Source organism: Scardinius erythrophthalmus (assembly GCF_964197995.2).
Source record: "Scardinius erythrophthalmus genome assembly, chromosome: 23".
NCBI lineage: Eukaryota > Metazoa > Chordata > Actinopteri > Cypriniformes > Leuciscidae > Scardinius > Scardinius erythrophthalmus.
This window is the reverse complement of record NC_138243.1, coordinates 16,094,323-16,119,558: the sequence shown is the minus strand read 5'-3', so window position 1 is coordinate 16,119,558 and position 25,236 is coordinate 16,094,323. Positions and strand designations below refer to the sequence as shown.

General features: G+C 37.6%; 1 protein-coding gene across 1 annotated transcript in view; it reads left to right on the top strand.

Moving 5' to 3' along the window:
* Positions 1 to 23,500, top strand: part of hephl1b (hephaestin-like 1b) — a gene marked incomplete at both ends in the record, with an annotated part of 29,441 nt that extends 5,941 nt beyond the window's left edge. Inside the window, 19 exons of the mRNA XM_081353890.1 lie at positions 7,875 to 7,986; positions 9,325 to 9,569; positions 15,841 to 16,053; positions 16,735 to 16,932; positions 17,135 to 17,389; positions 18,063 to 18,234; positions 18,320 to 18,459; positions 18,586 to 18,717; positions 18,822 to 19,027; positions 19,105 to 19,249; positions 19,781 to 19,993; positions 20,435 to 20,642; positions 20,717 to 20,856; positions 20,969 to 21,097; positions 21,288 to 21,394; positions 22,013 to 22,232; positions 22,503 to 22,642; positions 23,146 to 23,308; positions 23,424 to 23,500. Coding sequence (XP_081210016.1) covers positions 7,875 to 7,986; positions 9,325 to 9,569; positions 15,841 to 16,053; positions 16,735 to 16,932; positions 17,135 to 17,389; positions 18,063 to 18,234; positions 18,320 to 18,459; positions 18,586 to 18,717; positions 18,822 to 19,027; positions 19,105 to 19,249; positions 19,781 to 19,993; positions 20,435 to 20,642; positions 20,717 to 20,856; positions 20,969 to 21,097; positions 21,288 to 21,394; positions 22,013 to 22,232; positions 22,503 to 22,642; positions 23,146 to 23,308; positions 23,424 to 23,500 — 3,215 coding nt within the window. The remainder of the gene's footprint in view (positions 1 to 7,874; positions 7,987 to 9,324; positions 9,570 to 15,840; positions 16,054 to 16,734; positions 16,933 to 17,134; positions 17,390 to 18,062; positions 18,235 to 18,319; positions 18,460 to 18,585; positions 18,718 to 18,821; positions 19,028 to 19,104; positions 19,250 to 19,780; positions 19,994 to 20,434; positions 20,643 to 20,716; positions 20,857 to 20,968; positions 21,098 to 21,287; positions 21,395 to 22,012; positions 22,233 to 22,502; positions 22,643 to 23,145; positions 23,309 to 23,423) is intronic.
* Positions 23,501 to 25,236: the final 1,736 nt, after the last annotated feature.

Below are 25,236 nucleotides of genomic sequence, written 5' to 3'. Positions count from 1 at the left end.
TGGCTCAAACTGATGAGGCAATATTGACACCATTACATTTGACCGGAGCACATGCAACTGTCGCCCGTAAAGGTAATGGGCGTGAAGATTCCGGACGCAGTTTAGCCAATTACAACACACCGGCCGAACTAACCAATCTGAGCTCATTGCCTCTTTCTGAGGGAGTGGTTTCATAGAATCAGGAAGTCAACCGGTCGTTCAAATGACAGAGGAGGAAGCGGCTTACAATAAAGGTGAAATTTATGAAAAATAAGGCGTTTTTTAACAAACGAAACACGAAGACATGTTATATTGCAGCCCATAAACACAATCAAGCAAAGAAAAAAGGCAGTGAACCACCCCTTTAAAGTGTCTATTCATGAGGAGAAGGAAATAAAATTTACTGAAATAACACAATACGTTATTTAATTTATTAATTGGTCATCAATCATTCACATACATTTTTAAGGAGACAAAGTTTTAATAGTTTGAAAAAGAAAATTGTGATTGTTAAGTGAATGCTCATATAGAAAACTAAACAAATAAAATAGAAATTCATTACGTGATTTGTATTTTTAAACTTATTATTAGGCCTAAACTGTTTTTATAAATTAGAAAATAAAAAAGTTATACAAATATAAGCAAATAAGAATTGAAGGGCTTTATGTTATTAATCGCATACGTTACAATACATTTTTGAAGAATTTATCATCCAGCATACAAAATACTGTGCAATTTTGTATGTTTAATCATTCTGTGTTCTACAGAACAAAGAATGTCATGCAGGTTTGGAATGACATGGGATACAATTATGGCAGAAGTTTCTTTTTTAAGCTATCCCTTTAATAATATAAAGGGATAGGTTTTATATATATATATATATATATATATATATATATATATATATATATATATATATATATATATATATTGTATATATTGTATATATATTGTACAGTATTTTTACATTATCTATCTATTTCATTTCAAGCTTTTTAGGCTTACTGTGCTTTTATAATCGCTGGACATTGAAAACTTTCCACATCCTTTTTTTCAAATCTCTTTTTTTAAATCTCAAATTTATTATTCTCCACCATTCTGTTTCTCCACTATTTCAGCCAGAATGATGTTTTTGCTGACTACAGGTCTTGGAGTGAAGGTCTGTCTGCATTGGGAGCAGCTGTAGACTCCCTTCTAATCATCTTGATCCCAGCAGTCTGTAATAAAGATCATACTGGAACTATGTCCACAGGGAAGGGCCACTGGATCCTTTAGGAGATCCAGACATAGGCCTACTGGACAGCAAAACCGGTCCAGAGCCACTGAAATACTGGCTTCTGCCATTTCACCATGTGCACTGTCACAGATAACTACTGGACAACTGCTTTACCTGTCTCCTGGTTTTGTTTTTGATCAAATGAAACTCTGTAAGTATGAAGTCATCCAGTAGGGGGCGGATTGTAGGGAGAGTGGGACACAAGGTAACACAGGGCTAGTTGTAACTAGCCTGGGTTTCCCCATACTGCCTTGCTCGCAGTGCGATTTTATTCACGCTGCTAGGCAGTCTGGACACCATGGACCAAATTTTCCCCTGAAAAAGGGAACCAATCACAGAAGGGGGAGGGAGCAGCAAGACGAGGACGACACCGAAGTAGTTTGTTAATATCTATGGATCCAATATGGCATCAGACTCGACGTTACCTTCTACCCTCATGTTTATCTTGCACAAACGGTAATATTCGCTAAACGCCATCGTGTACAAATAAATCTTTGACCCATTGTCTTTTTCCTCGTCAAATTTCTGTCACTCTACATACGTCATCTGGTATAATTGAAGCGATTCGCTATGAGCTACATACAGGCACATTTGATAGACATTCATAGCGCCCAATAAACGGCTCTAGGCATTCGTAAACCACGCCTCAAATACGAGAAAATGAACACGTGGTTCCCAGACCAAAGGCTTGTTCGACTTCATGCAGCTATGCGCAGACCGATCGGGGGCTGACTTGAAGCAGTGCATGCCGGTTAGAAATTCTGTCCGACTTGATGCAGCGCCGACGCCACGTGACTGTGACGTGTACCATCAAAGTATCGCGAGAGCGATTTGAGAGTAGCCGGAGAACTCAGCCAGCGCAGCTTCTCAAGAGCGGCTGCACGAGGGCTGATGACGACACAGCTGTTCCACAATTGGCCAGATCCATTGCATGACAACGATCACGTGTTGCGTGTTTATTCAAACACCTTTAGTTCCTCTAAAGCGCACAAATCAGTTTTTTATAACAGTAAACACTCTTTTCATGTAGTTGCGATGTTATATTGTGTCATGTTTATCAAAATAAAACTGATTAAAAAACGTAGACTCCACTTCATTGATAGTAGCTTATGTTGAACTTTATTCTTGTTCAAACAGATGCTGTGTGAAGCAGTACATAAAATATTGAATCAAAATGTCTCTGAAACATTATTTGGCAAATAGTGCATTTATTTCACTTCAGCTGTGGTAAAGTATGCAAACACCACGTGAGCGGTCACTACGGGAACCAGAAAGTGTCCGACTTCACGTCTCCGTTTGCAGCTCCTCCTCGCCTGCATAGGCTACTCTCGCCGATCGGGTGCATCCAGCCACAGCCGATGTCGAACAACACACCTCAAGTCTCAAATGAGACTTGGTCTGACGTTAGCCAGGCTAAGTTGTAACACACTTTTTTTAAATACTTCCACACATGCTAGCATGACGAAACTTGGTGTATTTACTAGTTGCCATATCAACACTATATAGAGAACAAATAAATACATTTTTTACTTAAGTTAATTTTTCATCTCTATTTTTTGTGTTTATTTAAAATGAGACAAATCTGATATTATTCTAATCTCCAATATGTTATTTAACGGTTGATATAGTTCTTTAATGCTTCGCTAACTAGCAGAAGACACTAGCCGGGTTTAAATTCCAGTTGTGCAGATGGGGCATGTCGTCACACTGCGTTACAATGTAACGATGCTATTCTATTCTATACTTTTATGAATTCAATTGAGAAAACATGAGAAAAGGGTGAATAAAGACTGAGAGTCAATGTTCAGAAATGACTAATTATTAATATGTTTTGAACTATGTTGTATAGCTGTGTTTTCTATACATTTTTTTTAATCCATTCATAATTAAGTAAATGTGTTTTTATTCTGAAAATGCACATTTTAAGTTTTTATGCATAATTATTAAAAAAACAGATAATGTGTATTTATTCAAAAAATACTGTCTAATTATAATTACTAGACTAGACTAATAGAGAAGACAATAAAAGTACAGTATATGAAAACATTCATCATGATGATGAGCAATAAAAACTAAATTATAATGATGTGGATGAATGAATGAACCAACGAATGGACGAATTAACGAATTAATGAATGAGGGAATGAATGAATGCTGGCTGGACTCAATCTTGTGTCCCAGTGAGAGCATCACATCTTTGACGCACCATACAGAAAGCAAACTACTGCTGTGTCATGTCTCTGACAACACTGAATATGACTATGCCATTAAACCCCCTGAGGTCGGCTATCGCGCCGGCGCGATAGGCTCGTTTTTTTCTGTATGAGTGCAAAAAAAAATATAAAAAAATATTAATTTTTATCGTATATGCTTGTGTTATACATCAATCGATCCTGTTTAGTGTGTATTTTTTTTGTGTATGCTCATAATAAAAACAAAGTGTTGTGCTTTTCGCCAAATAAAGAAAAATAAACATGATGCGAGTTCTGCCTACTCTCCGTCAGTGAAGTCAATTCTGAAACGCGTCCGAAAATGAACTGTAACTCAGCGAATACTCAGTCAAACAGGCATACAGTCACACAGGCACGAAGCTTGAATTCTCTTCTTTTAAATGAAGTATTTTTTATAAAAAACAAATATTCACAGTTTATGTAATATGTATGCAAAGAGAGAGATGTCAGTCGTTCTCATCTCAGCTAATTAAGTTTTAATGTGCTCCGCCCACGGAGAGCGCGCGCTATTCAAACGCAAATGTGAGGCGATCCAAACAAACCTGTGAAACGCCCACATCAGCTGGATAACACACACCGCGAGTTCACTTTCAGACTTATGTAGCCTACTTTACGATGCTGTGAGGAATAATACTATCTTGATAATAATCCTGCAAAAATTTATCTCAGAAGTTCTGGAAGTATCATTTCGAGGAGCAAACGGATCCCGCTGAGGAATTACCCAGCAAACACATTTACGTTGTGGCAACGTCTGTGGCACGTTGCATTTCTTCTATGGCAACGTCGCTGTCTACGTGATCGCAACATTGTAACAACGTAGAATTGTAAGACGCGACAGGGCTGTAGCAACGTTGTTGTGCGACATTCAGCAACTGAGAGACAACGTTCTGACAATATTTTTATATGGTGTATTTTGTTAGATAATTATATACTTTTTATCGTTTATTGTTTATCTATATTATTATTTAATGGGGCTATCAACACCTGCAAGTGTAGCCTACACTTTGAAGAGTAAAAATGACAGAAGGTTTCGTTAATTCAACTTTATTAAAACTGCATATAATCAAATTGCACTTCCAAAAGTCATACATACATACATTTGTGGAAAAAAAAAAGAAATAAATAAACGAATATACAAATTTATTTTAAGTATAATAAATAAAACAGTAAATAAAAGTATAAAAAAGCAAAGGCAGATCAGAACATTTAATGAACAAATCCGGGTCTGTATGGCGGACAGTAGCCGAAAGCAGGTGTCACCGGGGAAACATCCACAAATCCAGTGGAGCAAAGAAACGAATGAGACTAAATAGCGAAAAAAAATGAAAAATCAAACGAAAAACTAAACAGTGCGAGCGATGCTACATTAATCACATTAGAAATTAAAGTTGTAGGTTGTGTTTGATAGCTGAGGTAACTGTTTAGGCTAAACGCAATACTCACGTATCCTTGCTCGATGATGAATGAGAACACAATGAGCCCAGCAACAGGTGGTTGGAATTTAAAAGGCTGATTTTCGCGCTTCAGGGCAGTGACGAGTACATTATAGTCCAGTGGTTGTCCAGACACCCTAGGCACAACCTTAAGCAATGGCCCTGAACGATGGTTTAAACTTTAATGTCAACATTGTGACAACGCTGTAACAACCTTCCTACACAACGTAGTTATAGCAACCTTTTGGCCATGTTGTTAAAACGTTGTTAAAAGGTTGGCTACGTTGTGCCAACGTTCTGTGTTTGCTGGGTAGGTCAGTTCTGTTTGCTTTGTTCTAATCGGAATGAATGAACGCAAAGATGCGTGCTGTTGTGGAGCTACTACAGCTGGCAAAAATACTGTTTAAATATGAATCGCGTTTCTGTGTATGAATGAATGAACGAACGAACGCACAGATGCGTGCTGTTGTGGAGCTACTACAGCTGGCAAAAATACTGTTTAAATATGAATCGCGTTTCTATGAATGAATGAATGAATGAACGAACGAACGCACAGATGCGTGCTGTTGTGGAGCTACTACAGCTGGCAAAAACACTGTTTAAATATGAATCGCGTTTCTATGAATGAATGAATGAACGAACGAACGAACGCACAGATGCGTGCTGTTGTGGAGCTACTACAGCTGGCAAAAATACTGTTTAAATATGAATCGCGTTTATGAATGAATGAACGCACAGATGCGCGCTGTTGTGGAGCTACTACAGCTGGCAAAAATACTGTTTTAATATGAATCGCGAATACAAAGAAAGATTACACTGGAAATATTGTTACAATTTTAAATGTTGTTGTAATTGTATAACCTTAAAAAAAAAAAAAAATATATATATATATATATATATATATATATATAAGGATAGATGTAAACAGAATCTTAAAAGGTCATTATAAGCCTTCTCTTTAAATAATTTTATTATGCTTTATTAGAGACACATTTGGGAAGAGAATATATTCCAAATCTGAAAATACAGTATGAGAACAATTAACTGCACGATTACTAGAAATGTTTACCTTGGATATTGTACAATTTGCAAGCAAAATTTGTGGAAAAAAACAACAAACCAGTTATATATTGTCCTTGCATTCTTGTGGCTCAGTCACACACCTGAATGAAAGGCTCATTACGTATGCAGCCTCATTATGCGGGCCCCATTGACTCCGCAGGTGTGAATCACGCCCACCCGCATATGGCCTTTCCAAACAAAAAGTGTTTTACAAGATTTAAATCAATGTATTGTGTTATGTGAATGATTAGGCAGGATGATTTTCACATAATTTTGAAGAAAAAATTCTAGGCAACGTCATCCATTAGTCAAAAGTCTTGTTTACATATATTTAGAATGTGTTTTATGGCCTTATGGCCACAAATGTCAGGGCATGTCAGAACAACTCAAGGACCCCAAAAACCCCTCAGACCCCAGAGGGTTAAAGCCTATGAGTATGAAATAAAATATAATTGCTAAAGAGACATTGAAGATAAGAGAAAGGGAGAGAGAAGAGAAAACCAAATGTGTTTTGAGGCACAAGCAAAGTGTCGTGTGCAGCTGTAATTCCTCAATTGTCCAGTAGAGGGAGGAATGAGTACATACACTTCAGACAAAGCTTTACGACAGCTGTCTGTGAAGACTTCTCTAAAAACAGTCACAATTTATATATTAAGAAGAATTGAGCATGAGCAAAGATGGCCGAGTTAAAATCTGGGGATCCTAAAGCCGCCAAGCAAGTGCCATTGAGATGAATAGGAATGTTAACGGGTAGTTTTCTCTCAGGATGTGTCAGTCTGGTTGACTAAACATTAGGCCTACTGCTGCTAGTCGACATTGGAAATAATAGTTGTATATTATTTTATATATCTGGATTGGAAAACAAAATAATTTCTTTTGACCTAAGACTTGTCATGTCTTCATGTTCTCATGTGTTCGTAGTCAAACTCAAAAATTTGTTTATTTTTAATTATTAAAAAAATATTAATAATTAAAAAGTTAATAATTGTATTTTATTGAGAAAAATATTTTAGTTTGTCTTGAATATTTTTTTTTATTAGATCAAATAGCATAGATTTTATTCTTTTGTGGTGCTAATGGGGTTTTCATAGATTTGTGACCTTAAAATGAACAGAAAAATGTATATTGTAAAAAATATTTGATATTAATTTTCTTAATATTTGTAATAATGGAGATTTGTAAAAAAGGAAGAAAAAAAATGTATGGGTGGCACCAGAATTATTTATTTTATATATAATATTTATATAATGGTTTATCTAATCATAAATGCACAGGCTTTAATGTATTTCAGTTTATTATTCAAATTCTTACACTGACCCTCAAAAAAGCAATTGAAATGCAATTATGGATATTTATGACATACCTTTTTATGCTTAAACCCTGTTGAAAACTCCAGTAGCTGTGTTTTGGAACATGATAGCTGCGGTTTCTAGGTGGTCATTAGCTGGTGCAAGCTGATCGTTAACTGGTTGTCCAGCTACCATACTCTTTAAACTGGTATACCACTTTAAACTGGTATAACCATTTTGTATTTTGTTTATTGTTTTTCCAAGATGGTTTACCAGTTTGCACCAGCTAATGATTAGTTTGAATTAGCTAATGACCAACTAGAAACTATAGCTACCATATTACAGTGAGCCGTTTCAGATGGATTCTTCCGGCAACGAAGGGCTTCCCATAAATTTCATGGGTGTGTGAATCCCTGAAGGCTGTCATCATGGCTCATGACTGGTCATCTTGAATTTCCCTGCTGTCACATAATAACGAGGGACCACACAGAACTTTCCTGTTTAGAATCATTTGAGGACTCTAGCGAGGACATTTGTGTCCCTGAGACTATGGTTACTTTCTGGAACTGTTTGAGAAGCTTGGGCATCTTTTGTGCTGTGATAGCACAAGTGTCTGGAATCAACAGAACCTTCTACATTGGGATTCAAGAGGAAAACTGGAATTACGCACCGAGCGGCCAGAATCTAATTAATGGGAAACCTATTGCAGCGGATGAGTAAGATTTATATATATTCTTCATTAATTATAAGTTATTCATCTGATTGAAACATGGCAATATTGTAAATTTGTATATATTCTTATGCTTATTTATTTTACATCTACCTAAATAGTTTTAATATATATATTATATATACAGCACATAAGGTATATATTTGTACACAGAAATTTAGCTCACTGTGATGTTTTTAAATTACATTTTATTAATAATGAATAAGTTTATTTTTCTTTTCTTCTTTTATAGTTATGATATATCTTTAGACAATGGTATTTTTTAAGATAGTGTTAGATTTGCACCACAGCACCAGCAGGCAAAATAGAAAAGAAAAATAATAATAATAATTTGGATTACAGGGGGTGGGTGGGGAAGGATCCAGACATGCCGTCACATGAATCTTTTTGAGTGTTTTTTCTTTTTTGTGTCATCCTCCCATGCATGCTGGTGCACTTTTACTCTGTTCTCAATGAACTCGTTAGCCTTTCAGTGGCGCCTCTCACGAGTCTCTTGTTTACCCAGACAGTTTTGAGGACTGACTTTTTCTAGATAATATCTGGTCATTTGATATAGCTGTATTCATTTGGATGAATGTATTTGATATAGTTTACTTTTCCTGGTATCAGTGCCCAAAAAAGTATTCACAAGTAGAGGCGTTTGTGTGTGTGAATTTAAATATTTGTTTATTTTTGTTGAGAATACTTTGGATTTTTTGAAAATCATTAATTAGAAATACATTTCTCATTTAACAACCCAGGTTATTAACACTTTTCAGTGAAAGATTTATAATTATCTAAAATTGCATTGTTTAATGGTCAAAGTAAAAAGGTGAAAAATGTTTTACATATTATTAAATGCTCTTTACATTGAGAAAAGAAAAGAGGTTTTAGAAAGTACTGTTTACTTTAAGGTTCTTTGGGGAACCTAAAATTCAAAAACCTCCTTTAGGAATCTTTATTTTGATAAGTGTGCACTCTAAAGAAGAACCTTAAAGGGTTCTGTCAGGTGCATCATAAATAGAACGTTTTAGGGGTTCCCATCATGGGATCATTTTGTTTTAATTCGTTTTTAATTTTAATTACATTTTATAGAACCATTTTGGCATAAAGGGTTCTTTAAAATTGAGTCAATAAACCTAAGGTTCTATACAGTACAACCCCACTGAACCTTTATTCTAAGAGTGTAATCTATTTATTGAAGTTAAGTTACTTTGAATTTCCTATTTATTAAAAAAAAAATGTTCATTTTCAAATTTCCCAATAATCTCCACTATTTATTATCATCCCATTATAATAATTGTGGAAAAACATTAAAAAACACCTCTTCTTTCTCATGGCCCAGGTATGCATCAGTATTTCTGCAGCGCGGGTCTCAGCGGATTGGCAGTGTCTACAAAAAGGCGATATACAGGCAGTACACAGATGCTTCTTATTCTCAAGAGATCCCCAAACCCATCTGGCTGGGCTATCTGGGCCCAATACTAAGGGCAGAGGTCCATGATATCATCATTGTGCACCTGAAGAACTTTGCCTCCAGACGTTACTCTATGCATCCACATGGTGTCTTCTATGCAAAAGATTCAGAAGGTATACCTCTTTCTACCATTCACTTCTTAAATATATGTGCCAAAACATTATGACCACCTCCCTAATATGCTTTTGGTCCTCCGCGTACTGCCAAAAACAGCGCCCACCTGCCAAGGCATGGACTTCAAGTACCCTTAAGTTGTCATGTAGTATCAGGCATCAAGACATCCCACAGATGTTCATTCCTGAACAATATGTGCACTGTGGCAGGGTGCATAATCCTGCTGAAAGAGGCCACTTCCACTAGGGAACACCATTGTCATGAAAGGGTGTACCTGGTCTTCAGCAATGTTTAGGTAGGTGGCACGTGTCAAACTTACATCCACATGAATGACCGAACCCAGGGTTTCCCAGCAGAACATTGCCCAGAGCATCACACTCCCTCCAACAGCTTGTCTTTGTCACAGTGCTTCCTGGTGCCATCAATTCCCTTAAGTAAATGGCGGACATGTACACGGCCGTCCACGTGATGTAAAAGGAAATGGGACTCATCGGACCAGACGACCTTCTTCCACTACTGCAACGTCCAGTTGCGACACTCACGTGCCTAGCATAGGTGCTTTTGACGATGGACGGGGTTATCACTGGCACTCTGATATGCAGCAATGCGATGTACTCTGTGACACATTCCCTCCATAACCATCGTATAATTTTGTGTGACTTGTGCCAAAGTAAACCTTCTGTTGGGCACGGACCAGATGGGATAGCCTTTGTTGCCTTCGTGCACTGATGAGCCTTGGGCACTCAACACCTCTGTTGGTAAATTCTCACCACTACTGACTGGGAACAACCCACAAGCCTCGTTGTTTCAGAGATCCTCTGATCCAGTCGCCTTGCCATAACAATTTGGTCATTGTCAAAGTCGCTCAGATATGTATTCTGGCCCATTTCTGATGCATCCAACACATTGATTTAGTGAAATGATTGTTTGTTTACCATCTAATATCCAGACCTTAATATATGGCCTTGTTAGCAGATGATCAGTGATATTCACTTCACCTGCGACTCGAATGCGCATGCGTCACGTCTGAACGCGTTGTTGTCTTTGGAGCTCCATCGATTGATTTATAATTCTTAATTTTTCTTTAAACTCACTTACAACGAACATTTTCTACTTTTCCTCACCTCATAGTTACAACGCGGACTGTTAAGCAGACGCGTCTCAAGCCTAGTGATCCAACGCTGGATACTCTTATAGGTTACGTCCGTGGATCACGGCTGAACGTGTCTTCTCCGCACTCATTTACAAACAAAAATTTTTTCGCCTATCGTGCGTCTACTCTACACCCGTACCACTAAAAAGACGGATTATATCCAAGACTTCAGGCATAAATGTCCTTCGGATGAGACGTCACCCGTCCTTCGGATGAGACGTAAAACCGAGGTCCTGACTCTCTGTGGTCATTAAAAATCCCATGGCATTTCTCGTAAAGAGTAGGGGTGTAACCCCGGTGTCCTGGCCACATTCCACACATTGGCCCTTACCAATCATGGCCTCCTAATAATCCCCTTACATTGAATTGGCTCTATCACTCTCTCTCCTCTCTCCACCTATAGCTGGTGTGTGGTGAGCGCACTGGCGCCGTTGTTCTGTGGCTGCCGTCGCATCATCCAAGTGGATGCTGCACACTGGTGGTGGTTGAGGAGAGACCCCTGATATGATTGTAAAGCGCTTTGGGTGTACAGTAGTACATATGAAAGCGCTATATAAATGCCTCATTCATTCATTCATTCATTCATTCATTCATAAATTAGTATTAATATTGATAGCATCACTGGTAGCGTCGTTGCTAACTTAACTTACTGTCCATCTGTTAAAATGGCGAATATATCTATATATAATGTAAGTAGTCTGCCTTTTGGTGCAAGTGAGGACACATTTGAGCTGCACGCGGTGCAGTCTGAGCTGGAAACTGTTAAGAAACAGATCCACGACCTTTTAGTGAGAAAAGCCGAGCTGATAGACCGGCGTTTGGCTCTTGAAACATCACGCGCCGATGCACACAAATCAGAGATTAACGTTACTAACCCGCTGACTCCGACCTCATCTACTCTGTGCGTTTCTCAACATCGGTCCCGAGCGTCGAGGTCGCGATCAGCCATGGTCTCGTTCACTCCGGCTCCAACATGCCACCACGAAGCCTGGATATTTCTGCAGCGGAAGACGCGAGTCAGGTCTAGACCAAGAAAACTCTCTCCGACCCTCCCGGTTTTCGAGATATCCACACAAAACCGCTTCTCCCCTCTTCGCGAAACAGAACGCGATGCTGTGATCATCGGCGATTCCATCGTTCGACACGTACACACTACGTTAAATAAAAGTAAGGTGCACAGTCACTGCTTTCCTGGTGCTCGTGTTTCTGAAATCGCTGCTCACGTTCCCGAGATTCTGAACGAGCGCGTCGGAACTGTGGTCGTGCACGCGGGAGTGAACAACATCAGGCTGCGCCAGACGGAAGTTCTGAAGAAAGACTTCAGGAATCTGATCGATACGGTACGCAGCACATCGCCTGATATAACGATCATTGTGTCAGGACCGCTTCCCACGAACCGACTAGGTCATGAAAAGTTTAGTAGATTATTCGCGCTAAATGAATGGTTAATGTCATGGTGCAATGAGCAGAAACTGCTCTTTGTAAATAATTGGAATCTGTTTTGGGAGCATCCTAGGCTTTACCGTGCTGATGGCTTACACCCAAGCAGATTCGGATCGGATCTTCTGTCAGATAACATCTCCAAAATGTTAAATACCTTTTCACTAGTAACCAAAAGTCCAAATCATAGTCTCTGCTGCACCAATTTAACTGATATAAATAGTGTAGAACATTGCATAGAAACGGTGTCTATTCCTCGTTTAGTGAGATCAAATAATAAATCTACTGCAGGATCTAGAAAAAATCTAATTGTTATTAAACCAGAAAATGTTGCTATTAGTAATCAAAAACAATTTCTAAAGCTAGGTCTTCTAAACATTAGATCACTCACACCTAAGGCAGTTATTAAATGAAATAGTCACAGATAATAGCTTCGATGTACTTTGCCTTACTGAAACCTGGCTTAAACCAAATGATTATTTCGGTCTAAATGAGTCTACTCCATCAGGATACTCCTATAAGCACGAGCCCCGTCTGATTGGTCATGGCGGCGGTGTTGCAACAATCTATATATCTGAGATATTCTCAATGTTACTCAGAAAACGGGCTATAAGTTTATTTCGTTTGAAGTACTTGTACTAAATGTTACGCTCTTAGATGTTCGAAAAACATCCCTATTATCTCTAGCCTTGGCTACCGTATATAGACCGCCTGGGCCTTACGCTGATTTCCTAAAAGAGTTTGCAGATTTTCTCTCAGACCTATTAGTTAATTTCGATAAAGCATTAATTGTTGGAGACTTTAATATCCACGTAGATAATTCAAATGATGCGCTAGGGGCTGCGTTTACAGATTTATTAAACTCCTTTGGGGTAAAGCAAAACGTTACCGGACCAACTCATCGTTTTAATCATACACTCGATTTAATTATATCACATGGAACCGATCCAACCGATATAGATATCATTCCACAAAGTGACGATGTCACTGACCATTACATGGTAACTTGCATATTACGTACTCCTGTAATATATCATGCTGCGCCGCGTTATCGATTAAGCAGAACAATCCTTCCATCCACCATAGATAATTTTTCAAATAGCTTATCTGATCTGTCCCAGCTGCTCAGTGAACCCAAACAAACAGATGAACTTGAGGAATTAACTAGCACTATGAGCACCATTCTCTCTGGAACATTGGATATTGTTGCACCCATTAGATTAAAAAAGGTCAGAGAGAAAAGTAAAGCACCATGGGACAACAATACTACGCATGTTCTAAAGAGAGAAATCCGTAATTTAGAGCGTAAATGGAAAAAAAATAATAACTTAGAGGTCTCTAGAATCGCATGGAAAGACAGTATGTCACGTTATAAAAAGGCCCTAAAAGAGGCCAGGGCTGAGCATCTCCGCAAACTAATAGAAAACAACCATAACAATCCTAGGTTCTTATTTAACACCGTGGCTAGACTAACAAATAAACAGATGTCTCCTGAACAAAATATTCCGTTACAGTTTAGTTGTAATGATTTCATGAAGTTCTTCACTGAGAAAATAGAAAACATCAGAACCACAATTGTAAACGTTCCATCCTCAAACGCGCCTTATAATTCAGCCTCAATTATCACCCCGCAAGAACAATTACAGTGCTTTACAACTATAGAACAAAAAGAGTTAAATAAACTTATCACTTCATCTAAAACAACAACATGTTTACTAGATCCTATACCAACTAAACTATTGAAAGAAGTGTTACCTATAGTGGAAGAGCCTCTCCTCAATATTATTAACTCGTCTTTATCTTTAGGTTATGTTCCAAGAACATTTAAACTGGCAGTTATAAAACCTCTCATTAAGAAACCACAATTAGATCCACATAATCTAGCAAATTATAGACCCATTTCAAATCTACCTTTTATGTCTAAAATACTAGAAAAAGTTGTGTCCGCTCAACTGGGCTCTTTCTTGCAAGAAAATGACACCTATGAAAAGTTTCAGTCTGGGTTCAGGCCGCATCATAGCACTGAAACTGCGCTTGTTAGAATCACAAATGATTTACTCTTAGCTTCTGACCAAGGCTGTATCTCAATATTAGTTTTACTTGATCTTAGTGCTGCGTTCGATACTATAGATCATACAATACTCTTAGATCGACTACAAAATTATACTGGTGTTCAAGGACAAGCATTAAGCTGGTTTAGATCGTATTTATCTGACCGCTACCATTTTGTTTATTTAAATGGAGAAAAATCGATCATAACTCCAGTAAACTATGGAGTGCCGCAGGGATCTGTGTTAGGCCCTCTATTATTCTCAATATATATGCTGCCACTTGGAAATATTATAAGGAAACATGGAATTAGTTTCCATTGTTATGCTGATGTGATGACACTCAAATCTATATTTCATCACGGCCAGATGAAAACGCTAAATTATCCAAATTTACAGAGAGTGTTAAAGATATAAAAGATTGGATGACGCGAATTTTTCTTTTATTAAATCCAGACAAGACAGTGGTACTAATCATCGGTTCAAAAAACCACCCACAAATCCTCTCACAATACAACTTTAACATAGTAGGATGTCCTGTTACTTCATCCTCTACAGTAAAAGACCTGGGTGTTATATTAGACTGCAACCTGTCTTTTGAAAATCATATTTCATATGTTACAAGAACAGCCTTTTTCCACCTTAGAAACATTGCTAAGCTACGTAATATGCTATCTGTTTCGGATGCAGAAAAGTTAGTTCATGCATTCATGACCTCGAGACTAGATTACTGTAATGCTTTATTAGCTGGTTGTCCTGCATCCTCAATAAACAAGCTACAGTTAGTCCAAAATGCCGCCGCTAGAGTTCTAACTAGATCAAGAAAATATGATCATATAACACCAATTTTATCATCACTACATTGGTTACCTATAAAGTTCCGTATTAATTACAAGGTATTGCTACTGACTTATAAAGCCCTAAACGGCTTAGCTCCAGTCTATTTAACCGATCTTCTATCGCCCTATAATCCATCGCGCTCTTTAAGGTCACTAAATTCGAGGCTTTTGGTCATACCTAGGATATCCAGATCCACCAAAGGAGGGAGAGCATTTTCACATTTAGCACCAAAACTCTGGAATAGTCTTCCGGATACTGTTCGTTGCTCAGACTCGCTCTCCCAGTTTAAAACTAGATTAAAGACGCATCTCTTCAGCCAGGCATTCATATAATACTTTTAATCTTACAGTTAAATCCGACCTCTAGTTCATAAATGCCAGAGGAGAACTGGCCCCCGACTGAGCCTGGGTTCTCCCAAGGTTTTTTTTTTTTCTCCATTAGGTCACGTCACCTGATGGAGTTTTTCGGTTCCTTGCCACTGTTGCCTTTGGCTTGCTCAGTTGGGGATATTTGGGGATATTTAATTTAATTAATCAATCAACGATACTATTGATCAACATTACCAAATGTGGACGTTCCACTAGAAACAAACATTGATGTTTTGTTTTAATTTATTACTGTGAAGCTGCTTTGATACAACCTATGTTGTGAAAAGCGCTATATAAATAAACTTGACTTGACTGCGACTGGTCATAATGTTTTGGCTCATCAGTGGATTTTTAATCATTTCAAAGGTGCTAAATTTAATTGTGTGGACTTACTTGTGTTATCGAATCCTGTCTGCACTAGGTGCACTGTATCCAGACGGAACCTCAGACACTCTAAAGAATGATGATGGGGTTCCACCAGGGGGAAACTTCACATATACCTGGACTGTAAAGCCAGATTATGCCCCTCAAAAGGGTGATGCCAACTGCCTCACCTGGGCCTACCACTCCCATGTTAGCGCCTCACAAGACATTTCCTCCGGGCTTATTGGAGCCCTTCTCACCTGTAAGAAAGGTAAAGCAGACATTCTGACATTCCTATTAATTTCTTGCAAAACTAGCCCTATATTTTTATGAAAATTTAGCCCTGAAATTTAGCTCCCTGTGATATTTTTACATTTTATTTTAAAAACACTGCTAAAGCATCTTAGATAAAGGTCAACTAGGTGCAATAATACTACAATTAATAAATGTAATTAGGGTAAAGAACATTTTCTCTTTATGTTCCTCCTTAAATTTAAATGGGTGCATTTAATATTAAAATATATATATAAAATGCACTTCTGGATTTTTACCTCTGTGATTAATTAAAAAATACAACTTTGTTAAGAATAATTCCTTGTATTATTTTAAGTTACACTTTCAGTGAAGGGTTTGTAAGTATCCTTAATTGCATACATGTTTAATGGTAAAAAATACCAGTATTTTCTAGGCATTGTAATCTATTTATCAAAGTTATGTTACCTTGAATTTCCTATTTATTTCCAGTACTACAATGATACTACTGTTGATAAATGTTATTATGGTTATAATGTAAGAAAATTTCCTGTTTAAGTTTCTCCCTAAATTTTAACAAATGTATTTAATATACATTCAAAAAATATATTTAAAATAAAAAAAATGAAATGTGCCTTTGATTTTTACCTCTGGTCTTTATTAGCTAAATTTTTTGTTTTACCTTATCCTTATGCCTCAGGAACCCTGCGTGCTGTGTCCACTTCAGACCACCATCAAGTGCAACGTGCTGATGTAGAACAGGATCTGATCCTTATGTTTAGTGTGGTGGATGAGAACATCAGCTGGTACCTGAAAGAGAACATCCAGACCTTCTGCTCTGATCCAGATGGTGTGGATCCTGCAAGAGAAGATTTCCAGGAATCCAACATGATGCATGGTATGTACCTGCCAATTGACTGTGTGAACTAAAATTGTGGCTGTCAAGACGTTAAAGAAAAAAAAAAAACTAAAAAATAAAAGAGTGGTGTGGTGCGTTAATTGTAATGAACATTCATGAACCAAGAGATGTTTTGTAAACTGACATAGCTAATGTACACAGTTTGAGTCATCAAGTACTTTTTTTTATTATCAATTTTTAGCCATAAATGGATACATGTACGGCAACCTACCAGGCATTGAGTTTTGCCAAAACCACACAGTTGCTTTGCATCTCTTTGGCATGGGCAACGAGATCGACGTTCACTCTGCTTATTTCCACGGACACACACTCCTAGACCGCGGGCACCGCGTGGATGTCCTGAGTCTGTTTTCTGCCACTTTTGCCACTGCTGAGATGGTGCCTATGACAATAGGGACATGGCTCTTGAACTGCCAAGTGAACGATCATCTGAAAGGTAAACTTTGAGGAAGCGTGTTCTTTGATAACAGGATAACATATTAAGGCAGTTGTAGTAATGGAAAGTAGTCCAGCTTCAGTTAAAAAAAGCTAGTTGGCTTTTTGGTAGTTTGTTTACTCTAGAACGTGCATATGTATTAGTGTAACCCCTCCTGTTCTACTCGACCCGCTCCAAGCAGGATTCGAACTGGCATCTCTGGCATGGGAGGCGGGCGAGCAAACAAGGACACTAAAGACCACAGTCTCTAGCGTCTGTCTCTAGCGCACCTCTTGAGGCCAGGGGAGTAAGGTTTATTCACACAGATCTTAATGTAACCCCTCCGGTTCTACTCGACCTGCTCAAAGCGGGATTGAAACCGATGTCTCTGGCATGGGTGGTGGGTGTTTTAACAAGGACACTAAAAACCTCAAATATTTTCCAAATAATATTTTATACTGGTATATTGCATAATATACTTATTTAAATGAGTAAATTGGGTCTTCATAAATGAAAATATATAGCTGCTCCTAAGGATGATTATATTTGGGGTTCTATTGCATCTAAAAGACTGAAAACCCCTGAAGTAGACCAAGATTGTACAGGATTTTTAGCCTTAATTAATCTAAAGTAGTTACATTTGTGTTACCATTACTGTCTTGATCATTAAAAAAAATGTTTTTGTCTTCCACAGCGGGTATGCAGGCCCTGTTCAAAGTCTCATCCTGCAGGGATGAGATAAACTTCACAGTTCCTTTCAGTGGGAAGATTAGGAAGTATTTCATTGCTGCTGAGAAGGTTCGGTGGGACTACGCACCATCAGGGATGGATAAACTGACCAATGAGTCGCTGACCAAACCTGGGAGGTCAAATATCCTATTATAATTCAGACATGCACTGCAATTAGTTTATGAAAGTTTTTGTTTTTGACAAATTCTTGGTCATCCTTAGCTTTTCAGAAGTGTTCTTCGGGATGGATGGTGGCCGACTTGGTGGAAAGTATTGGAAAGTGGTGTACAAAGAATATACAGATAAGAGTTTCACTTTAAAGAGAAAGCAAACCAGTGCTGACACTCATCTAGGCATTTTGGGTAAGCTTCTTCATGTGGATTTAAATAATTATAACATAAATAACATTTTCAACCTTGGTTAGATAATAAGTGTTTCATGAATTTGATCTGAACCTTTCTGACACATTTATATTATTGTAACTGTAGGTCCAGTTCTGAGGGCTGAGTTTGGAGACACCCTTCAGGTGATGTTTATGAACAAGGCTGACAGAATCTACAGTATCCAGCCACATGGTCTTCAGTACGACAAACCCTTTGAGGGTGTCTTTTATCAAGACGGTGAGACTTATTTTACACCATCTGGCTAATGTGTCAATCAAAAGGTTTGTTTTGTCCCAGAGAAATAAACGTATTGCAATAAATAATATAATAAAATATTGTAGGTATAAAGAGGAAAGGATATCAGGTTCAGCCAGGTGAAACGTTCACCTACAGGTGGCAGTTGAAGGAGGGACCATCTGAAAGTGACCCACCCTGTATTTCCTACCTGTACTTCTCCTCCAGTGATCCAGTCAGAGACACCAACTCTGGTCTCATAGGCCCCCTGCTGGTGTGTAAGAAAGATGCATTGAATTCCAATGGCGCTCAGGTAATATGAGAATCAAATGTGCATAATCAAATAACAAACAATATTACTTTTTATCTATAATATAATTTTTCTTACAGAAAGATGTGGATCGGGAGTTCTTTCTGCTGTTTTCTGTGTTAGATGAAAATCTTAGCTGGTACTTGGAACAGAACATTGAAACCTATGACACCAATGAATCAGACTCAGAGAATTTGGAGTTTCAGGAAAGCAATAAAATGCATGGTACTTATTTATTTTGGTACATATCTGACCATGAAATTGACGTATTCGCACTGTGACTTATTTGTGATATTTCACCTGCCGCAGAGGACAGCAAGTTGTTCATCTTTATACTTCTACAAACGCGGATATCTTCTGACCTCCATTTTTCCCCTCTCACATTCTTCTTCTGTTTTTTTAATTGGCATTTTATCTTCTTCAAGTAGTTTATTCAGGGCACACGTGCACACGACTTCATTCTCAAACAGATTCTGAAGGTTACAAATAATTTTACGTACGCATGCTTTGCACAAGTCGTAATGGTAAACGGACAAATGAAACATATTTTTGGCTTAAGAATCAGACCACAGACCGAAGAAATCAGACCGAAGAAAAAGAAGAATCAGAACCCCTGATTAAACAAAAAGCTGTAATTGAAGACCCAGTGTAATGGCCAACTAATAATTTTACAAATCAGCTGAAAGTTTCAAATTCCATTCAGAATCCATTCAGGGTCCTTCTTACACACCCTGTTATTTTGTTTGTGTAATGCAGCTGTGAATGGCTTTATGTATGGGAACCTACCTGGCCTTGAGATGAAGAAGGAGTCCAGGGTAAGATGGCATCTCATGGGACTTGGCACAGAGATAGACATGCATGGTATTTACTTCCAAGGCAACACGTTCCAGAGACAAGGCACAACACGTGACACGCTGAGCCTGTTCCCACACACTGCAGTCACTGTGTCCATGCAACCAGATGTCAGTGGTCAGTGCCATGTTATTTCAGCAAATGATGTATATTTACTTCAGTCATCCTTCATGTTGATGATAAGCTGATTTGGTGCTCAATTATTAATAATGGTTCTTATGATCAATGCTGAAAACACTTTTTGCTGCTTAATATTTTTGTGGAATTACATTAATAGAAATCTTAAGTAACTGTCACTTTTGATCGATTTAGTGCATCCTTGCTGGAAAAAAAGTATGAACTTCTGTTGTTGTTTTTTTTCTTCATCCAAACTTTTGAATGGTAGCGGATCACGGTTCCCACAAAAACATGAAGCAGTACAGCTGTTTGTACTTTTGATAATAATACGAGCACCAAATCAACATATTAGAATGATTTCTGAAGGATCATGTGACCCTAAAGACTGGAGTAATGATGTATATATGATATATATTATAAACCTTTTCCTTGTGATTGCAGGTGAATTTGAGGTGAGCTGTCTGGTCTCTGATCACTATGTTGGTGGGATGAGACAGCTGTATAAAGTGAAGGGGTCAGGGAATAAGAATCCCTCAGTATTAAGGTCTCAGATAGTGGAGTATTTCATCTGTGCTGAAGAGAGGCAGTGGGACTACTCACCTGATCGTACCTGGGAATTGCAGAACTTCAACACGACTGAGGAGAAAAGGTAGATGTATGTTCTACAACTTTTGTTGATGTTGCAGCGTTTGAATGGCTTTGGTAACCAGATTCTTGTCTCAGTCCTGGCAGTTTGTATGTGGGGACCGGAAAGAACAGACTGGGCTCCAGGTATAAGAAAGTAGTGTATAGAGAATACACCGACGCCACCTTCAGGACAATAAAACTGAGGCAGCCTCAAGAGAAACACTTGGAGATTTTTGGTGACTTATAATCACAATTTCGATCCACCTTTATTTTAAAATATTTTGAACATCAGTTTTGTTTTTTTCATTTGAATTAATAAATTAATGAAAATCTGTATGTGTTTTATAGGTCCTGTAATTAGAGCTGAAGTTGGCCAGATTTTGCTGATCACATTCATGAATAAAGCTAGTCATCCTTACTCAATACAAGCACATGGAGTCAGAACCTCTACTTCTAAACCTGAAGCTGTCATGCCAGGTAGAGGAAGATGAAAATCCCACCATTTGCCTCCATATTTCAACTGTAAAATGTATACAAAGACACCTTCAGGGATTTCATAAAATGTGTTTTGAACATCATCGGACTTTAAATAGAGATCTGCTAGGTTTCCCTCATTATACATGTGACACATTCCTGTTGTGAATGCAAATGAAACTCTTTACTGCAGGAAATAAGACTCAGTACCAGTGGATGATTCCAGAGAAATCCGGCCCAGGCGTGTCTGATCCAAACTGCATTGCTTTTGCCTACCGCTCAGCTGTGGACTTTGTTAAGGTAAAGCTCTTAGTATCGGAAACGGTTTTAATTCCTTAATTATTATTATTATTATTATTTACATTCAGTCAGGAATTAAAATGGATTAATTCTGAACAACAATAATATAAAAATATTGGTAACACCTTACAATAAGGTCATATTAGTTAACATTAGTTAATGCATTAATTAAACATGAATTAACAATGAGCAATGCATTTATTAAATTTATTTTATTAATCTTTGTTAACATTATTTAATACAAAAAAAAATACAACTGTACCTCAGCTTCATTAAGTAATATTAAGAGATACAACTTTTGGTTTTAACAATGTATGGGTAAGATTAATAAATGCTTTTATAGAATTATTATACTGTATGGAATATACTGTATTTTTCATTGTTACTTCATGTTACATGTTAACAGATTAAACCTTATTTTATTTAATATTTTAAGTGTTACTAAAATATTGCTGTTGTTCAATTTATTTTGGCTTTTGACTGTGACGACGAAAACAACAACAATTACTACTACTACATTCAGCCAGGAATTCTAAAAGATTAATTCTGAACAATAATATAATAACAATATTATGGTTATAGTTTTTGTGTGTGTGTGGCTTTTGTCATATGTTAAAGGACACAGCAAGTGGTCTGATTGGGCCATTAGTAATCTGCAGGAGAGGTGTACTGAACCAGGCCAGACAGAGAACTGATGTGGATAGAGAATTTGCTCTCCTCTTTATGGTGTTTGATGAGAATAAATCCTGGTACCTGGAAGAAAACATTCAGTCCTACTACAACAGCGCAGAACCTCTTCTGAGAGATGCAGAGTTTCAGAAAAGCAACAAGATGTATGGTGAGAGGTCACAAGTAAATGCAACTCAACCCTAATAATGCATTTTGATGTAAAATGCTACAAAAGTCAAATTATGACCACTAGAAGGCATTGCTTGGTATATGATGGATGAATTGTATGGGATTCACGATCCCTGTTCCACATCAGAGAATAAATAAGTAGATAAATGACAGACATCAAAGGAAAAATAATCACTATAAGTAATTCTCATTTTGTCTCAGAGAATTACATGATTCCAGACTGCATGTTTTTTTCCGTCACTATTGACAGGGATCAATGGGAAGCTCTATGCAAACCTTCATGGCCTGGAAATGGTGGAGGGCGACAGGGTGGTCTGGTATCTGTTTGGGATGGGCAATGAAGTGGACATACACACCGTCCATTTTCATTCTGAGACCTTCACATACAAGGTGCAGCAATGAGCTTAACAACTATTATATATGCAATTATATTCACAATCAGATGCAATAGAATAAATGATTTTTCAATGATATTACAGCAGTGTGTTCTGCAGTTTTCATACACTAAATGATGTTTTATTAACAAAGTTCGGGAGGAGCATGTTCCGATAATCGACCCAATCGGCACAAGAGGAGGCCTATATACATATATATATATATATACACAAATAAATAAATATATATATATATATATATATACAGTATTCATATACAGTATATAGCCGACTCACCTCTGACACACACTAGTTTTTCCAGCATTCTTTCAACACCCCAACTCCTCTCTCTTAACTGGATATGGGGGGAGTACTCTGGGTTTGGGCCAAATTCCGAGCTTGGAGCCCTCCCCTCGGACAGCACACCAAATACCCAAATATGCATATTCTTTATCTGATTATATGTACGTGTGAACTCGTGAAACCCAACCATTTTAATGACTTAAACTGCTTTTTCAGACAGATCAGGCTCACCGTACTGATGTGTATGACCTGATCCCAGGAGCATTTCAGACGTTGGAGATGGTGGCAGAGGTCAATGGAACGTGGCTTCTGCACTGTCACGTTGCCAACCACATCCGTGCTGGAATGGAAACAACATTTACCATCAAACCTCGATCAGGTGAGCTTCAGCTTTAGGCGTTTATTGGCTTAGTCTGTTATGCTTTTACTTTATTTCATAAAAGTGGACTCACTCACTGTTTAGTGATGTGATGTTTGTGGTTCTTCTTTTCCAGGTGGTGGCACTGTGAAGAGAGGTTTAAGCATCCTCTGGTTACTGGTCACAACATTCATGCTCAGACTGATATGGTGATCTTTCGGTGGACATATATTTCAACTGATTTATTTCTAACACTGTACCATTCAAAAGTTTAGGGGCCAGTGTGATTTTTTTAAATGATTTTGAGTCTCTCATGCTCACCAAGTCTGCATTTATTTGATCAAAAATACATTAAAACAGAAATATTGTAAAATATTACAATTTAAAATCACTGTTTTCTATTTGAATACATTTTAAAATTTGATTTATTCCTTTGATGGTAAAGCTGAATTTTCAGCATCATTACTCCAGTCTTCAGTGTCACCTGATCCTTCAGAAATCATTTTAATATGCTGATTTGGTGCTCAAGAAACATTTTGAAAACAGTTGTGCAGCTTAATATTTTGTGGAAACCTTGAAACATTTTTCCAGGATTGTTTAAATGAATAGAGGGTTCAAAAGAACAACATTTTGTAATGAAAATGATTCACTTTTGATCAATTTAATGAGCCCTTGCTGAATAGAATTATTTTCAAAATCTATACTGACCCAAAACTTTTGAACGGTAGTGTACATTAAAAGAAAAAAGTTAAATAGCCTACTTATGTGTAATTCTGAAGTTACAACCAAATCAAAATAAAACCACTATCAACATTCAAATGTGAAACTTACTGCAAGACCACCTAGTGAGAGAATGTCCTTTTAAAACACCCTGGGGCAAAGATTATGTTAATGAGCATTTGCTTTCAGTTTCATTTGAAGTTCTTAGAATAAAGATCTACCTTATTGTTACTGATGTTAAAGGAAAAGAAAAATCCTGAATTGCACAAGGCTCCTTTAGGCCAATGTGAGAAGGAACTGAAATCACAGACGATGGTGTTAAAGTGAAAAACAAGTGTGAGCTGATTGGAGCTTATATAACTGGGTGAGCAGTTGTTTTTGTTCCTCTTGGTTCGTTTGATGTGCTCATTTTGAGCTCAAAGCTTGGAACTCTCAAATGAATGTAGTTTATCACGTAGGCTTTAAGCAACCTGTGCCCAGTTGAAGATTATGATGCAAAGAAGTGAACCTTGTCAGTAAACATTTGACTTTAGTCTTTAAGTAACTTCTAGTCAACATCTGTGAATGGTTCCAATTTCCAATCAAAACTATGCTTTGTTTGGCAAAGATAATATGCTGAACCCCATGATCAAGCGTTTACTCTTCACAGTGATAAAGCAGGAGAGGCATTGATCACATACTTGAGACAGGCCATTAGCTCACAATAGGAAAGAATGCAAAGCTCAGTCAAATAAACAAGCTCATTGACACATTGTTTCTCTTCCATTAATCATTGGTTGTTTTAAGTGAATAATGTGCCACAGTTCAGGAAAATATATTAATTTTAATAGCTTATTTATTTAAATATATCCTGCTGTAAACGGTTAACAGACTGTATAACATGCTTAATGTGTGTGTGTGTGTGTGTGTGTGTGTGTGTGTGTGTGTGTGTGTGCGTGTGTGTGTCTGACAGGCAGCTATCAGTCATACTGATATAGTCTTGCTGATTAGGGTCATCAATAAAATTTTGTTACGCAATGATTTAATCGAAAACGCCAGACTTATGTTCCTGCAGCAGTCTGATAGGTCGTTTGTAGAGAATAGTTTCATGTTTGTATCAAGGCTTTTAAGTCGATTGAATGTAATACCTATGAGTAATACCCAGTCACTGCTTTGTGCCTGTCAGTGCGGATTTAAGGGAACTCTATTCTGGCAAATAACACGAGGGCGACGTGTTTCGAGGATAACAG